The 17,349-nt window shown below is 47.7% G+C and overlaps 2 protein-coding genes across 3 annotated transcripts; one reads left to right on the top strand and one right to left on the bottom strand.

Moving 5' to 3' along the window:
* The first annotated feature begins 1,069 nt into the window (after window positions 1–1,069).
* LOC136552235 (ABC transporter G family member 22-like) lies at window positions 1,070–9,036 on the top strand. Of its 2 annotated transcripts, none has more exons than XM_066543774.1 (10): window positions 1,070–1,583; window positions 1,660–1,730; window positions 1,827–2,050; window positions 6,135–6,290; window positions 6,374–6,557; window positions 6,635–6,877; window positions 7,027–7,314; window positions 7,424–7,708; window positions 8,292–8,399; window positions 8,519–9,036. In XM_066543774.1, exons 1-10 carry the CDS (start codon window positions 1,163–1,165, stop codon window positions 8,738–8,740), a joined length of 2,202 nt encoding a protein of 733 aa, XP_066399871.1. In that variant the 5' UTR covers window positions 1,070–1,162; the 3' UTR covers window positions 8,741–9,036. The 2 variants fall into 2 exon arrangements, with proteins under 2 accessions (XP_066399871.1, XP_066399865.1); XM_066543768.1 differs by having other exon boundaries at window positions 6,635–6,940.
* A 142-nt stretch (window positions 9,037–9,178) lies between these two features.
* LOC136552252 (cell number regulator 13) lies at window positions 9,179–14,008 on the bottom strand. The gene is made up of 8 exons (XM_066543781.1): window positions 13,567–14,008; window positions 12,768–13,449; window positions 11,383–11,831; window positions 10,911–11,017; window positions 10,577–10,648; window positions 10,244–10,350; window positions 9,832–9,925; window positions 9,179–9,619 (listed from the first exon to the last, which is right to left on the bottom strand). The coding sequence occupies exons 2-8, from the start codon at window positions 13,173–13,175 to the stop codon at window positions 9,570–9,572; spliced, it is 1,287 nt and encodes a 428-aa protein (XP_066399878.1). The 5' UTR covers window positions 13,176–13,449; window positions 13,567–14,008; the 3' UTR covers window positions 9,179–9,569.
* Between the last annotated feature and the right edge of the window lie 3,341 nt (window positions 14,009–17,349).

Here is a 17,349-nt window from a genome sequence, read left to right as displayed (position 1 = left end):
CTTGGCCACTTGCCGCTGTTGTCGACCGCAACTCCTGCCGCGAGGCTGCATGAAAACAGTGCTCGCTTCTGCCATCAACCAACTAGCCATGGCCATTCAGCGTCAGTCAGTCCACCGCTGCTGCTCTCTGCCGTTTCTTATGTGAAAATGGAAATTGGACAGCAAGACGGAAACGAAGAGCCGTGCCCGGCTCGTGTCGTGTCTCTGTCGTCGTCGCGGTGGTCTGTAGTCACTGTGCTCGGGTGTCGTGAGCCATCGGATCGTAGCTCAGACAGAGTTGCCATCCGTAGGCGCTTGCAATTAATTACTGTGCATTATGCCACAGACACAGAGTGGACAGCGGAGGAATGAATCCCCTCAGATTGTGTTGCGATGCTGAAAATCGAACGAATCTATGTGAATTTCGTCCCTCCCTGCATTCTGAACTGGACGAGAAACTGTTCGAATTGAATTCGCCAACGACATACTCCACCTCAGCAGCAGTCAGCAGTGTAACCAAACAAAACCAATATATATACATAATTATTAGGCAAACAAAATGATTGAATGCGCAAATATCTATCCAGGTCCAAATTTAAAGATGAGGACGCCGGCCGGCGAGAGGACGAGCCATCCCGAGCAGACGGTGCAGGGAGGGAATGGAACAGGGGGCGATTCCGCGATTGAGTTGAAGCCAGGAATCCGCCAGGTGGCTAGATGGCGGAGGCGATGGAGAGCGTGGCGGCACGGCAGCCCGATCCCTATCGCTCGACCGGACCCGCCAGCCGCGCGCAAGCGCAGGTGCAATGCCCTGCGCGATACGTCGTCGTGAGGCCGCCGTGTGTGGAGGGTGGCAGCCCTGGCGCGCGCGGCCACACCCCCCCACTTTCCCGCGCCATCAATGCGCGGGCCGCGGCCGGGCCACCCGTCACGGTCGCGCCGCGCTGGCGAGCCCCTGCCCCTCCGTCGCTCTCGCCACCGCCAGAGCTCGCCTCCTCCTCGCGCTCTGCCTGCCTACCTGCCTGCCTGTGTCTAGCTAGTCTAGGCGCTCGCGCGGGCCGGGTCTGTCTGTCCCTGGCAGTCGCAGAAGTATATATCGCCCCGCCCGTGTAAAAGCTACAGTTATGTAGCCGTGCGCGCGCGCGCACGCACGCACGTAGACACAGCAGACAGCTAGGTGACGATGGAGTCGATAATGGAGAAGCCGATGATGGACGCCGCGGGCGGCGGCGGCGGAGGAGGAGCAGGGATCGGGCGGACCAAGTCGGAACAGCTGGCGCCGTCGCAGTCGCTGAGCCGGACGCCGTCGGCGGAGACGGTGCTGAGCACGCCGGCGGACGCCGCCAGCCTGTCGCGCAAGTCCAGCTTCGGGAGGAAGCGGCGCTCCGCGTCGGTCGGCGGCGGCAACAACAACAGCCACATCCGCAAGTCCCGGAGCGCGCAGCTGAAGCTGGACGTGGAGGACCTCGTCGGCAGCGGCGCCGCGCTCAGCCGCGCCTCCAGCGCCAGCCTCGGCTTCTCCTTCACCTTCACCGGCTTCACCCCGCCGCTCCAGCACATGTGCTCCGCCGACCCACCGCCCTTCAGCGACGACGACGAGAACCGTACGTACGCACCATTTCATATCAGTCCATCCGAAGCTAGCTAGCTCACTCTACATGCATGCATGCCCCGCGGCAGCGATGGACATCGAGGCCGGCACACGGCGCAAGAAGCTCATGACCGAGCCGACCTTGCCGATATACCTCAAGGTAAAACCGATCGAAACCACAACCAGAAAATATACACCTTACATGCTGCAGCAAAAAGCTTCGATTGTATCACTGTCACTGTGAGTATGCATGCAGTTTGCGGAGGTGAAGTACAGGGTGGCGGGGAAGGGCTCGCCGCGGGAGATTCTGGGAGGGATATCCGGGTCGGCGTCCCCCGGCGAGGTGCTGGCGCTGATGGGCCCGTCCGGCAGCGGCAAGACGACGCTGCTGAGCATCCTGGGCGGGAGGGCCGGCAGCGGCGCCGTCGAGGGCTGCATATCCTACAACGACGAGCCCTACAGCAAATCCCTCAAGCGCAGGTAACCTAGCTACCTACCTGCTGCCGGCCGTGTCCTCCATGACACGACTCCGGTTGATTTAGCTCGGTCGCCGGGCTCATTAATAATTGGTTAATTAATTTTTCTGGGGCGGAGTTACTCATTATTATTAGCTGATGGGCGCGCCTAATTAAATTGTGTGGTCTGTAGCTTTCGGTAAGTTGAGTGGGCCCATCGGTCGCCGATGAGGTGTTCCTCGCTGCTACAGGTGGACACCATGCATGCAGCATGCACGCGTGCCTGTGTGGCTGTGCTTGTCTATGTCTAGCAGCTGATAAAAGCACAGCCTAGCTAGCTACATAGCCATGGCTGTTCACGGTTAGGGCGTGTTTAGTTCCGAAAATTTTTGGCTTTTGGTTACGGTAGCACTTTCGTTTGTATTTGGTAAAAATTGTCCAATTATGGACTATTTAGGCTTAAAAGATTCGTCTCACGATTTCTCGACTAACTGTGTAATTAGTTTTTTTTTTCGTCTACATTTAGTACTCCATGCATGTGCCGCAAGATTCGATGTGACGGTTACTATGCAAAATTTTTTGGCTTTTGGGTGGAACTAAACGGGCCTTATCCTGCTTGTTCTGTTAACTGTTCATCATGCGTGGCTTCTTTGTCCTTGGTTCACTGTTCATGCAACATTCGCTGTGTCGTCTGTACAGTGTCCGGTGAAATTGACCTGACAGTGTTTTCCCTTGTCGTTTTCGCCTACGCTAGCCCAGCAGAAAGACTGGGCCAAAACTGGGTCTCGTGCTATGAGGTGAGTTTTTTTTAACGGTCCAAGCCTCTATATACGGGCCTGCTGTTCGTGGGCTAGCTCTCTCTCGTCGGCTTGGTTCGGCGTGGCAGCCACTTCCTCGAGTCCGATCCGTTAGTTCCCTTCGTCGGCATGGCGCCACTCCTCGCCGGCAGCGACCCTTCCCCCCTTCCCCTCGCCTCCTCCAGAATCACAGACGCCTTCCGCCGAATGAATTGTCCGTAGCACGGTGCGGTCCTCCGGCGACTACCAATGTTGCGGTGCTCCCTCGTGGGGAAAAAATTCGGTGCAGTCAGGCTGCACCCTCCCGCCGTGCAGAGCTCTTTGGTGTCCCGAAAAATCCATTATTTTTAGCCCTTGTTTAGTTTCCCAAACTTCCAACTTTGATACTATGCAAAAAGAAGATTTCATGTCACATCAAACTTGTGGTACATATATGGAGTATTAAATATAGATGAAATCAAAAACTAATTGTACAGTTTGGTTGAACTTTGCGAGACGAATTTTTTGAGCCTAATTAGTCAATGTTTGGACAATAATTCACAAATACAAACGAAATTGCTACAGTGTTTGCCGTCACATCAAACACTGTGCAAATACCGAATCCGGCCGGAACTAAACGCGCCCTTAGTCTATTTTTAAAGTACCATCTGGCCGCGTGATGGATTTCCTGGGACATGTGTCAGATCCAAGCAGGTCTGCACGGTGTTTGGTGGCTGCACCCAATATTTTGTCGGACAACCCGCTATCTCAGTCTTAAAGATGGCAATGGGGACCCACGACCCGATACCCGACGGGTATTTACTCCATTAGGGTCTAAATATGGACTAAACACGCTACCCACGGGTACGTAAATGGACTAAACCCTTCACCCATCGGGTACGCGGGTATGGGTATGTTTCAGCAGTCTCCATAACCATTTACCCATGGGTGAAAAATACCCAGCCATCTGAAAGAGATCAATACTCTGTGGTTAGACTACAGATTCTGAAAAGTAATGCAGGTAGAGAAACAAATATGCTTGCCAGTAACCTTAGTCATATTTGGTACAAAAACCATAGCAATGTTACGAGCATTCATCTTGTTGTGGCTTTCATTTTCCACCACATCTGCCATGAGATTGATGGCCCATTCAAGCAATACTGCTTCAACAGGAGGTAGGGTACTTGCAAGATGGCTACACTCTTCTTCAGTGTTGCAGTGCATCACTTGTTCTGGAGTCAACGAGTCCAATACTCCACTTGGAAGTTCCCGAAACCATGTCTATAATCAGTAACTTCTACATTAATCATGACTAATGTAGAGAAGAAACTAAATGGAAAGGAATCTTAATTTGCAGAAGATATTATTATATACTATTATTTGTCTAATTTTATGTGCTCTGGTTAGTGGTGGTTGCTGTTGAATTGTTGATTTTCATATGCGTGAATAAATTATTGACGGGTACGGGTGACCCAACGGGTATGATTTACCCGGCGGGGTATGGGTCTGGGAAAATTCCCCACTCATGACGGGTATGGGTATTCTGACGGTACCAATTTTTTATGGTGAGAATGGGTCTGGAGTGACCATACCCGATGGGGATTTACCCATTGCCATCCTTACTCAGTCTCATGTTTCGGCTGCGACTCGCCTGTCGCCATTACCATCTGTAATTCTGTATGATGGGTGGGCCGTGGGTGCCTCGGTGGCCCCAATCCCAACGCCCAGCCTATCAGCGCTCCTTCATGGTCATGGATTCAGCGGTTGAGATCCAGGGTCGATTCATCGCAGATCCAATGAGCAAGAGCCACTAACTAATCAGTGATCTCCTGGCTAGCAGAGCAGCGTGTGGTATGTTGCCAATCCCACGTGGCCGCGTGCCTGCAACCTGTTCGACAGATTTCCGTAGCCAACTCTGGTTAGAGGCTGAGCCCTCGCGCCTGTTAAACGTAAGTCTCTGTGTTCAGACGCTACGTCTCCTGATTCCTGAAACATCTATCGGATTCTCGGAACCACCCATTCCTATGAATGATGATACTCTTCTCCTCATGCCTGTCACTGGTTACAAGGACTGCCTCCCTCTCTACTTCTGTCCAGTAACAGTCGTTTTAGATGTAGCTGTTGATAAGGACTTGTGCTTTACTAAATTACTAGTCTTCAGTAGTGTCCTTGTGTAGACACCAAAAAAGGACATCAGTTTAGTAGACCCACTAACTGTTAACTATATGTTTGTTTTCGCTACTTCCGGTTGGACAAATTAATAAGGTAAAACCAGCACTTGATTTGCAATTTAGAATGCGAGATGTAACATCTCATAATTGTCAGGTGGCATGTACAATTCTCTGAAGGAAGCCTCACGATGTCTTAAAAAATATTGAGACTACATGAGGGAGCTAAAGTGTTATATCGATCAATGACATGAAATAGTTTTGGGGCTCTTTAAGTGGTCTGTAGAGTGTAGGAGTTGAGGCTTTGAGAGACAGTTAATGGATGTGTCAAGTTTCTTTTCTCCAAAAGGGAGACTTTCAGAAGGTTAAAGAGTAGATATAAATGAGCCTGGAAGTTTGCGGCAGCACATAGACGATTTCTCCTTTAGTAATGTTGTTTTGTTTTGTTCCAGGGCTGTACTCAAGATGATGTTCTCTTTACCCATCTTACTGTGAAGGAGACATTGACTTATTTCCGTAGCCAACTCTGGTTAGAGGCTAAGCCCTCGCGCCTGTTAAATGTAAGTCTATGTGTTCAGATGTCAACGTCTCCTGAAAAGTCAGATTCTCGGAACCATCTTTCCTATGAGTGATGATGCATTGATGCTCCTCCTGAGCCTGTCACTGGTTACAAGGACTGCCTCCCTGTCTACTTCTGTCCAGTCCTAGTCGTTTTAGTTGTAGCTGTTGATAAGGCCCTGATTTACTAGTCTTCACTCTTCAGGAGCGTCCTTGGGGAGACACTAAGAAAGGACATCAGTTTAGTAGATCCACTAATTCTTAACTATATGCTTGTTTTCGCTACTTCCAGTTGGTGAAATTAATAAGGTAAAACCAGCACTTAGTTGCAATTTAGAATGTGGGATGTAACATCTCATAATTGTCAGGTGGCATGTACAATTCTCTGAAGGAAACCTCGCAACATCTCATACTGTGAACCTGGAAGTTTGTGGCAGCACATAGACAATCTCTCCTTTAGTAATGTTTTTTCTTTGGCTCCAGGGCTGTACTGTGCTGACTTCTGTAAATGGTGTCCTGCAGTTTAATAACTGTTGCTTCATAGGTTGTGAGTTGTGACTTATGAGTACGCATGTTGACATATACTTGGACTCATATTTGCTTGCAGGATAGGATTTGTGACTCAAGATGATGTTCTCTTTACCCATCTTACTGTGAAGGAGACATTGACTTACGCGGCACTACTTCGTCTCCCAAGAACAATGACACGACAACAAAAGAAAGAGCGGGCGATGGACATCATATATGAGCTTGGTCTTGAAAGGTAGACCACGCATCTTATATTTTCCACGTTTTTGCATCTTTATTACTGTTCTTACAAGGCAGCTTAATTTTATGTGTTCAAAGGTGCCAGGACACAATGATCGGAGGATCGTTTATACGTGGGGTTTCAGGGGGTGAAAGGAAAAGAGTTTGCATTGGAAATGAGATTTTAATCAATCCATCTTTACTGTTTCTGGATGAGCCAACATCTGGGCTGGATTCAACTACAGCTCTAAGGATCGTTCAACTTCTTCATGACATAGCTGAGGTGATGTGGAAGTAACAAGTAACGTCAAATAAGATGTCATCAGTTCAGTTCATATTTAATTTAGTTGATTTCTGCAGGATGGGAAGACGGTAATCACCACAATTCACCAACCATCTAGCAGGCTGTTTCATAAGTTCGACAAGCTTATCCTCTTGGGCAAAGGAAGTTTGCTATACTTTGGGAAGGCATCTGAAGCCATGCCATACTTCCAGTCCATTGGATGCACCCCACTTATTGCAATGAACCCTGCAGAGTTTCTACTGGATCTAGCCAATGGAAAGACTAATGATGTCTCAGTCCCTTCAGAATTAGATGACAAGGTGCATATGGAGAATAATAATTCCAAGAATGACCACAGGCCATCAGCACAAGATGTTCATGAGGTGAAGCATGAAATCAATGTGCTGATGTTATGATGTATGGATTGGTTTTTAACTGTATTGAATAATTTATTTATGATGTTCTGCAGTATTTGGTAGATGCCTATGAGACTCGAGTGGCTTTTAAGGAGAAGAAGAAGCTTCTAGCACCGCTGCCTATTTGTGATGATCTAAAGGCAACTATAACATCATCGAAGCGAGAGTGGGGCACTTCCTGGTGGCAGCAATACTCCATCCTCTTTTGTAGAGGGATCAAGGAACGACGACATGATTATCTGAGTTGGATGAGAATCACCCAAGTCATAGCTACATCGATTATCTTAGGTTTATTGTGGTGGCGCTCTGATCCCAGCACACTAAAAGGTCTAGAGGATCAGGTATGCACACAGAACCAGCTTTTTGATTCCAGAGTTCAATTGGTTACACTAATTACCATATGACTAATAGATACATCTTAATGTAAAACAATGCCATTTGTGTGTACAGGCTGGCCTACTGTTTTTCATTGCTGTGTTTTGGGGTTTCTTTCCTGTGTTTACTGCAATCTTCACATTCCCTCAAGAGAGGGCAATGTTGAACAAGGAGCGTGCAGTTGACATGTACAAGCTCAGTGCATACTTCTTGGCGAGAACGACAAGTGATCTACCACTTGACCTTTTCCTCCCTGTCATATTTATGGTGATCGTCTACTTCATGGCAGGCCTCAAAGCTACTGCCACACATTTCTTTCTTAGCGTGCTGACTGTCTTTCTCAGCATAATTGCTGCTCAGGTACTAAATTCAGAGCTAGTCTCCTTATGCAATACTATTCCAATCTCTTGTTTTACCCTTTGTAAAAGGACAAACCTGGAGGAGTAACGTGATGCTTGCATATTTAATTTTCTAAAAGAAAGTTACTGACGGTTAACTAGTTACAGACTTACAGTGTGACTTGCATTGGTTGTAAGTGAAGAACTCAAGAACACCTGATCAACCTCAAACCTGTTCCCCATATTTATAGTCAACATCGTTAGAATAGTCATTTGATTTCACAAACAAGTTTGTGAGAAACTGAATATAAACCATTTTTAACACCTTTAGTTGTGGGTTGGAAAAGAAAAGAGATGAATGAGAGACAGAAATTGAACGTGAGGATGCTCTCTAATGATTAATGTTAGAATGTTAAACCGAACTTATCTGTTAATGTTAGGATGCATTGAAAAAAGGTATCAACAATCGCCCTGTTCTGTAGCACTACTTTAGCAGTACTTTTCAGCGAACGAACAGTGTTTTCCTCTCACAACAAATCAGCATAAGCATCAGCATAAGCCAAATTTCGATAAATAGTATAATTTCAGCAAAAAGTGATGTGCAGGGACTAGGATTGGCAATTGGAGCTACCCTGCTGGATATCAAGAAGGCAACAACTCTAGCTTCAGTTACTGTCATGACATTCATGCTAGCAGGAGGCTTCTTTGTAAAGGTTAGTGCACTACATAATTCAGTTCTGAAGTAGTTACCACACGCGGAAATGTGTGTGGCTTGGACCACTGAATATTTCTGTTCCGTGCATTGCCTTCATTCGACTCTGATGGTCTGCAGAGGGTTCCGCCGTTCATCTCCTGGCTGCGCTACCTGTCCTTCAACTACCACACCTACAGGCTCCTGCTGAAGGTGCAGTACGATCCCGTGCCGGACATCCTGACCACCACGAAACACATGGACAACGGTGCCACCGAGGTGGCAGCTCTCGTCGCGATGATCATCGGGTACCGGGCGCTGGCCTACCTGTCCCTGAGAAGGGTGAAGGCTGGAAGCAGCTAGCGCGTCGCTTCACTTGCCTGTGCGCGCACTAACTGAAGCCTGAGCTCCTGGAGGCTGCAAGGTTGGGTGTGTAGGGAAGTTTGTGTTATATTGCGCTGTGAAAAGATGGAATTCTTTTTTTTACTTTTCTGTCTTTTTCAACTAAGTTCAAAGCAAAAACCAACACTGAACAACAAGAATCTGTAGCGAGTATCAGAGACAAGGTGTGCTGTAAATTTTCCGTCACAACGAGTCAACGATTACGTGTTTAAAGTGATTTGAAAATTAATAAGCATGAGTTTAGATTGAGGGCATAATCTTAGGATGGGTAGCTTTAGGACAAATCATGCTCATATACTTCATTGACATTATACAAGTTCTTCGCGATGGAAGCACAGAATGAAGGTCTGATGTCCCATAGCTCAGAAGGAAGATATAAATCAATGTTTGTTTCATCTACATCACCCTTGTAAGGTCCCATTTCTGCAATGTTCATCTGTTATACTACTAAAATTCTCGGCTCCATCGATCTTTCCAATTTGTGACTAGATCTCTTCATTTTTTGTAACTGCTATTAGGGTAGAAAGGCACACGCAAGAAGAACTTTCTTGCCAAGAACTGGCGGTGTTAACCGATGTTAGGCTCTATAGGCCTGTAACTGGTGTTTACAAAGTACATACTCTGCTGCTATGCCCCAACATATACATGGAAGTACCAGGACGAACAATGGACAGTAAGCATAAATACTACACAGAAATAGTGTAGTATCACAACTCAGGCAGTACGATATCAGATATTCTGTTAATATCTTTACAGAAGTTCAGGTCTAGCCATACGGGCATACGGCTGTTTAATGCTCCATATATTGACATGGCGGTGGGGTAACCTTCGTCTTTTCGCCTGCACGAAATGCGGCACATGGAGATTAATATTGCTGAATCGATTGTTGGAAAACAGTACTTACAAAGTACTAGTGGTAGATACAAGGCGTTTTACTACAATGTTTTCAATTTATTATCAGGAGGGCAGCTTGGCCTTCTGTTTCCTGAACCTGAATAACCCAGGCCTAATTTAGCCATGGTTTACAAGAAGCATTCAAGTAGGAAACTCACTATATGCTCCACGGATCTCAACTTCCCGCCATTCTTGAACAAGCGCACAGCAACAACACAGCAGATGTGAAAGAAAGTCATCACAGCAGCCTCCCTGTCAGAAGCACACCATTTAAACTTCTGGTACTGAAGGCTTCAATAAGTTCGCTAGTATATAAAGAAAGCTATTGTCAAGTTACGTATGTACACAATCTCTTGACAAACCTCTTCAATAGTAATGGGTAAAATGGACATGCTGTATAAGTTAATTTCATCAAGATAATCGAAAGCTGTTTTTGCTGGATATTCTGGTTTTAGCAATTAATCAGTCACGTGCATATGGTATGGTCAATCCCAGAGGTAGTTCAGTGCCAAGTTAAGAAATGAGCATTTCTACTTAATATCAACTAGTAACACATTCTGAAATATTTACCGCAATGTCCATCTTTTGGCGAAGCTTTCTCCTTACACAGCACGTATAACAGCAGCAGGACAATATTAGGGAGTATGCCATAATGTCATTGCAAGCCTCTCCAGAAGCTGAAAACAACACAGAAAGACCGTGTAAAGAGGGCTTTAGCTTACAAAAGGTGTGATAGCATTCTACTTGAAAGGATGTATGATTTTACTTGCTTTAAAGAAAATTTTGGACTCAAGATGGAATGCCACATGGTTGAAATTAAGTAATTAACAGATTACAAATTTACTATACAACAAAAACTTGGCATAGTTAAGGCGATGACTATTTTCACTTTCAGATTCTTACACATTGGCCTGTCCTTGGCGACTGAAGCAATTCTCGAGAAGGTTCCACAGGGGAAGAACAAGGTCTTCAAACCTATGTTATCATAACGAACACATGCAAAGGAAACAAAATCATGTTAGTAAAAATCCCCATGCCTGGATTGACCAATTATAAACTGACAACAATACAAAGGAAAACCAAACTAAGCTAGATACAAAGCTGAAAAACTATCCACAAAAGTCAAAATAGCATGTAAAACGGTACAGTAAAATTATTGAAACATTATACTAAACAGAGCAAATAAAATTATAATAATAAAATTTCCATAGTTCAAAGATAACGTTAATAGACATACACAAAGCTGGTTCTGAACAGCAGCCAAGTAAATCTGCATGCCACTCATCGCTGTATGATCCTCTACTTGAGACAAGATCATGACCATATGGAACTTGTGAAGAACATCTGCATCGGACATACATCATCAGAACTACCAGATGTTTTATAGTATGTATTAGCAGCTGCTTGGTGTGCACAGAGTGAACTGTTCTTTCCCATTTTACTTCCATTTGTCAACGATAACCTAATTTCTCTTTCATCTTTTTAAAAAAAGATATGCACAAGAGTCAGGTTTATTATTGTGTACCACAATTACATCAAGGCAATGGTCAATGGCATGTATACAGATCTCATATCACTCGCAACCCACACAATTCACAGATCAGATTGATGTTAATCCCAAGAGGAAAATGGTTATGTGCACCATCTTCTATGACAATATCATATCATAAAGAAAGAGTCATCAGAACTAACAAATCTAATTTACTCACCGTTGTGTGCTGCAGGTATCCTTTTGCTTCTTAGGATAGTCATCCTTTTGCTTCTTAGGATAGTCGTCATCATCATCAAACGATTTTGCACTATCTCCTTTGGATTCACTGTAGTTTGAACCCTTCTTTTCCGAAGCTTTGGCATTTGTTTCTTCGTCTGGAATTGTAGATTCCACAGTTTTGGTTACTCCAAGCAGGTGTTGAATAACCTCACACGAACCCAGATCCATGTTGCTCTGTGATCTTTGAAGCTCAACCTGAAGCTTCTCACTTTCCTTTCGGAGGGCCTCATTGAAAGGCAAGTTTGGATAGGAACATGACAGAGTCTTCTTGAGCACTATTGTAGGATTCGTGCAAGGGTCAGGATTTAACAAAGCATCTTGCACTTTCTTGTCTTCCTCGTCAAAAGAATATTCACATTGGTCCCTCTCAATATACTCAAGCCGATCCTAGGAAAAGAAAAGATGAAGAATAAGACAAACAGGATATAGGTAGGAAGATCAAAAGGTGGTATTTCCCTGGAGCAAAACAATTGGCTACACTATACTGAATTCAGCTTAACCTACTATCTACAAGTTCACAGGCATTATCTACAAAAAAATAAAACTACAACTTAACAGGTGTATAGGAACAATGAAAACGACAGCATAAAAAATGTATCCAAAAACATCAGAGATTCTTGGTCCTACCAGCTTCGTGGCCAACGGGGTGTTTGGTTCTTTAGTCGCTCATAAAATTCATGTCACATCGAATGTTTAGATACTAATAAGAAGCATTAAATATAGATTAATTACAAAACCAATTACATAGATGGAGGCTAATTTCCGAGATGAATTTTTTAAGTCTAATTAATCTGTCATTAGCACATGTTTACTGTACCACCACGTTGTCAAATCATAGACTAATTAGGCTTAAAAGATTCGTCACGCAAATTAGTCGTAAGTTATGCAATTAGTTTTGTAATTAGTCTATATTTAATACTCCATGCATGTGTCAAACATTCGATGCGACAGAAATTTTAGGATGCAGGAACCAAACAGCCCCTAACAGAAAACAAGAAACCAATCAGATCATGCAGGAAAACCACCCCTAGTGACTCTATCTAGAACCTCAAAAGAAGATATTCCAGGCAGCACGTACCATACGTATACTCTAGTACTAGAACCAAAGAATGGTGCACATCACCTTTCATCTAATAGTGTCTACAGTAAACCACAATATCCCCATCCTCAGATAGGAAATCTGTGTTTCTGAAAAAAGCCTGCAAGGACCTACGATAACACTCTTATACACTGGAAAACCAATAATCAACAACTAAAAATCGTGAGATGCCTGTAAACAAACAGGTAGGGTAGAAAAAGGGAGAGGTGAAGCCGATTACCGACCCGAATGCGGGCATTGTCGACGAGCGTGATGAGCGGGACGAGGCGTAGGTAATTGTCGATCTCGCTCTGCGCCTTGCGGAACTGGTAGACGATGTTCCAGCCCATGGCGAGGAGATAGAGGTAGGAGCGGTCCTGGCAGGAGTTGACGAGCAGGTAGCCCCGGCGGAGAGCGTCCTCGAGCTGCTCCAGCGGCTCCCGCGTCTCCGGGTACTTCCGGAGCTCCGACACGCGGAGCTGCTCCAGCAGGCCGCCGATGAGCTTGAGGTGCTGCGCGAAGCGGCGGCAGTTGCGCTTGTGCAGCCGCGCCGTGGACGCCGCCCTGACGATGAGGGAGATGAGCTTGACGGCGTCCAGACCCGTGAGCTGCGCGATGTTGGAGAGCTCCCCGAGGTTGTCCCACGACGCCATCGCGACCTCGGCTTTGCTCCCGAGTCAAGCAATCACTCGATCGGTTTTCGTTCTCGGCTAGCCGGCGGAACGAACGGGAAGCCTTCGGGCCGGGCCGCGTGCAAGGTCTACGAGATCAGAGAGCCCTACCCGGCATGGCGCTTCTCCCCCTCGGCCATGGCCATGCTCGCGAGCTTCTGCGAGAACCTGAGCTCTTAGCCTCCGAAATTCCCGGTAAACAGAGCGCGGCGGAGCAGATCTGCGAGACTAGAACGCCGGCATTCCCTTCGCTTGCCTGAGAGGAAGAAATTAACCGAGATCACACTGCAGATCTTTTCGCTCGCGCCGACCCATCTCCGGCGTAAAAAAACGGCTCCCAAAATGCCGGTAAAAGTTCGGCAGCTTACGTTACCTGGCTGGCGCCGCCTCCTCCGACTCCGGCCGTGGCCCGTGGCAGAGTCGTGAATTGGATGGAGATGGGACTGGGGATGCGCACCGGCGCCTCTCCCGCCCTCCGCTCCGTCCTCGAGCTGCGGAGCCGGGAACTGGAATGGAGAACAGGCAATGCCTGCAAGTGGAAGGAAGAGAGTGGATGAGGCCAGTCCCTCTCCTCCCACCTCGCTCTTCTCTGTTGCGTCGGCGGTTACTGCTGGTCGGGCTGGCACTCCTCACCGGTTCACTCCACTGACCACCACAGCCATGTTGCGTTCCCCATGTCCGTCTCCGAGTCCGTGCCGCCCGCGCCACGCCCCGCGCACTCGCGCAGGTCTGGGTCCTCGTGCTGTGCGCGGGTGCCGTGCTTGGCTCGCTCTCGCTCGCTTCGTCTCGTCGTCACCCGTGGCTCGTGGGCAGGCAGGTGGGGCCGTGGGGGGCAGCAGCACTGGCACTCCACCGCGATCGGCGACAAAGGAAGGAGTAGTTAGGCCACGTTTAGTTGCACCGAGTTGGCGCCGCTGAAACACTGTAGCTACAATGTAAGCACAGTATCGTTTTGTTTTTATTTGGTAATAATTGTCCAATCGTTGACTAATTAGGCTCAAAACGTTCGTCTCGCAAATTACAACCAAACTGTGCAATTAGTTTTTGATTTCGTCAACATTTAGTACTCCATACATGTACCGCAAATTTGATATGACGGGGAATCTTCTTTTTGCATAAGGTTAAAGTTGGGAATTTGGTGAAACCGTGGCCTTAATTTCTCGGGAGGGTTGTGCGTTTCAGCAGGGAGAGGGGAATTGGAATTGATCGCTCCGCCGCGTGTCACTGACGAGTGGGCCATCCGCTCGTTCAGATTCCGAGGTTCGGGTTCAGTACTTGAGCGTTGGAATTAAACAAGACCCGGCTGCTGCGCGGTGCGAGCGCCCGAGAGCCGGTGGTTGGAATAATGGTTGGTTGGACTTGTAACCTGGTGGTTGTAGGAGTACTACCATCCTACTAGGCTAGGATTATTTATTTATTTATTTATTTATATATTTTTGTTCCAAAAAGGCCCCTGCAGCTGCACTGGCAAGTCTGTCCGGGGACGAAATGGACGTGCGCGTGCGCCGCGGGTACCAGTACCACGCACCCTGCAGGCTGCACTGCACCAGGCCACCAGCGCACTTGCATGCGCCGAAGGTGGTGGTCCTTGAGTGCTGAGTGGTACCAGCCGCCCAGCTGCCCATCCACAACACACGCATCTCATGGCATGGCATGGCCCTTGGCACGTCCTGGGATGGATGTTTCATGTTTGGGTCGGTCCCTCCACTCCCACGGTCCCACCAACTTGGGTGCTTTTGCATGGCTAGTGCGTTCGTGTACCTCGGGCCTCAGTGCGAGTGTGCGACCTCATCACGATTCACGACGTAGTAGCTCACAGTCACAGGGCGAGCGTGATGGCTACTGGCTCAGATCGCGTGCCTGTTTCGGTCTGCAGTCAGCTTCACACACCGGACGCTCTCAAACCGTCAAACGGCAGGCGGGGGAGGCCGGGCCCGGGAGGGCGACAACGTCACGGACTACAGCGATTTTTTTTTTAAAATTTTAACCTTTTTTAATATAATTTTAAATCTGACACTGTCGTTTTTTTTAACTAACACTTTTGGCCGCGCCTGTTGCCCTGGCGCGGCCAAATGCCTGTGTCGGCTGACGTGGCGTGGGCCGGCCGAGGGGCGCTGATGTGGCGGGTCCTGCCGCGCCACCGACCCTGGCGCGGCAGTGCTGCGCCCTGTTGCGTGGTGCGGCTGGACCGACCATACCGCGCGAGCAGCCACACCACCTGGCTGCTACGCCTGCCACCGGCCCGGGCTACCTGGATGGTAGAATCGAAACGCGTCGCGTCCGTATTTTGTTGAGTTTTTTTCACGGCCGAATAGAGAATTTGATAAGCCAATGATTAGTTTTTCGTCTTTCATAATACGGTTATGCATCGTTTTAACTAATCAATTACGAAAAATTGCCACCGGTGTCCAGATACGCCGGGACTGTCGGTTCCCGAACGCAGGGTACTTAATCTCACCGGCAGTGCTGCCGCGACTCAACGAAACGAATAAGAAGCAAGTTGATAAGCTGCCACATAACATATTCATTGTTTTGACATAAGTTTGACATAACATAACCAAATAACCCCGCAAATTTCGGATGTCAATATTCGTTTGACCTAAACAAACTAAGACCCAGGAGTGTAAGGATCCCTCGGACGTCTCTGTCTCTTCGAATTTGTTGGCAACATATTGGGAGTGTAGCCAACGTCGGTATGGTCGCGTCGACGGTGCGTACGGCTCGTACCCTGTAGGTATATGATACGCACAATTACCTATAATTCTTTATGATCGTTAGTTCATGGAGCCTACGTACTGAAACAAACTATCTTTGTTAGTACATGTGAGGCTCCTTGGGTGCCAAACGGGGCACCACCTAGCTGACACATGCCGATCTCGTCCTGCGGCCATTCGTCCCACTGGTCGTGCTGTCCGCGGAAGCCCGGGGGTTCGTCGTCGTCGTCATCGTCGTCCTTCTCGTCCTCGGTTGCAGGGTCCTTCCCAGCGCTATGATGTGGTGGTGTACGCACCGCGGAAGTGGCACCCTGCGTCATCGCCTGAGAAGAGCCGGCTGGTGTCCTCAAAGAGGCTGAAGACGTGCCACCCGACCGCGCGGGGAGTGACAGTTCCTCATAAGGAGTGTCCATGCAGCTCAACTTATGAGCTAGCTTCCTGCAGCTCTTATTCACCTTCTGCATAAATAGACATTAAAATTAGTTCATTAGCCAAACGCATATACAATAAAGAAATATTTTTGAAACGGATAAGTTTATGTTTACCTCCACAAAAGCCGTGAGAATGCCTGGCCCCTGCCCTCTAGACTCGTGAAGCCGAAACGCTGCTTCGTTGGACAGCCTTGACAATTGTGTCGCCTGGGTACAGAAATGTGGTTGGACAGTTTTAGTACACATACTTAATACCAAAAGGATAATAAATTGTACCATTCAAGTATCTTACCACGTATCTTTGAAGCGGGGCTCTCTGTAGCTGTGCGTCCTCCCTAGTGGTGACGTCGTACACATCTTCGATGACATCTTCCTCTGAGTCCTCGTCAATCGCCACGTCAGTGTACGGAAGCTTGATATGTGTCCTCGTAGACCTGTGAAGCTATCGTAGGTACTCATTGAAGGTGTGCTGGTCGTGTGGAGGACCCGCAAGGACCACATGTGGTACCCTGGTGTCGGTGTTTCGGACTGAGGGGTCCTTAACCAACTAGTAAATTTGTACTGCATGTATCTAATCCCGGATGGTGATGCAAAGCGACACAAGGTTTATACTGGTTCGAGCAATCGGTGTCCTACGTCTAGTCTGAGAGATCAATCTTGTATTTCTTGCACCGAAGTGCTTGTAGTAGGGGTTACAAGCTGGGTGAGAGAGGGAGCTAGTCCCAGGTCTCGGCGTGGAGGAGATGCGGGCTGCTTGAGACGTTGCTCTTAGGCCATGGGAGAGTGTGCGTGAATTGAGTGAGTGTGTTCACGCGTGAGCCTAGGTCTAATTGCCCGTGTCTCCTCTGGAGCGGCCCTAGTCCCTCCCTTTTATAATTGAAGGGGGGACAAGGGTAGTACATTTGCTAGCTACACGGTGTCGTGCGGTCGGAGGCGGCATGTCCGTGCCCTGTAGCCTATTCCTATGACGGTATGGCCGTTGGAGTGGTCTGTCCTTGAAGTACTGGGGCG

The sequence above is a fragment of the Miscanthus floridulus genome, chromosome 1 (genome assembly GCF_019320115.1).
Source record: "Miscanthus floridulus cultivar M001 chromosome 1, ASM1932011v1, whole genome shotgun sequence".
NCBI classification, from domain to species: Eukaryota; Viridiplantae; Streptophyta; class Magnoliopsida; order Poales; family Poaceae; genus Miscanthus; species Miscanthus floridulus.
This window is presented reverse-complemented; position numbering and strand designations above follow the sequence as displayed.

Excerpts from the sequence above, each read along its gene's own strand:
- LOC136552252 (XM_066543781.1), bottom strand. The coding sequence starts at position 13,175 with ATGGCGTCGTGGGACAACCTCGGGGAGCTCTCCAACATCGCGCAGCTC. Across the intron at positions 11,832-12,767 it reads TCGACAATGCCCGCATTCGG|GATCGGCTTGAGTATATTGA; the intron begins GTCGGTAATCGG and ends TTCTTTTCCTAG. Across the intron at positions 10,649-10,910 it reads CTGTTCAGAACCAGCTTTGT|GTTTGAAGACCTTGTTCTTC; the intron begins GTATGTCTATTA and ends ATGATAACATAG.
- LOC136552235 (XM_066543768.1), top strand. The coding sequence starts at position 1,163 with ATGGAGTCGATAATGGAGAAGCCGATGATGGACGCCGCGGGCGGCGGC. Across the intron at positions 1,584-1,659 it reads CAGCGACGACGACGAGAACC|CGATGGACATCGAGGCCGGC; the intron begins GTACGTACGCAC and ends GCCCCGCGGCAG. Across the intron at positions 1,731-1,826 it reads CCTTGCCGATATACCTCAAG|TTTGCGGAGGTGAAGTACAG; the intron begins GTAAAACCGATC and ends GTATGCATGCAG.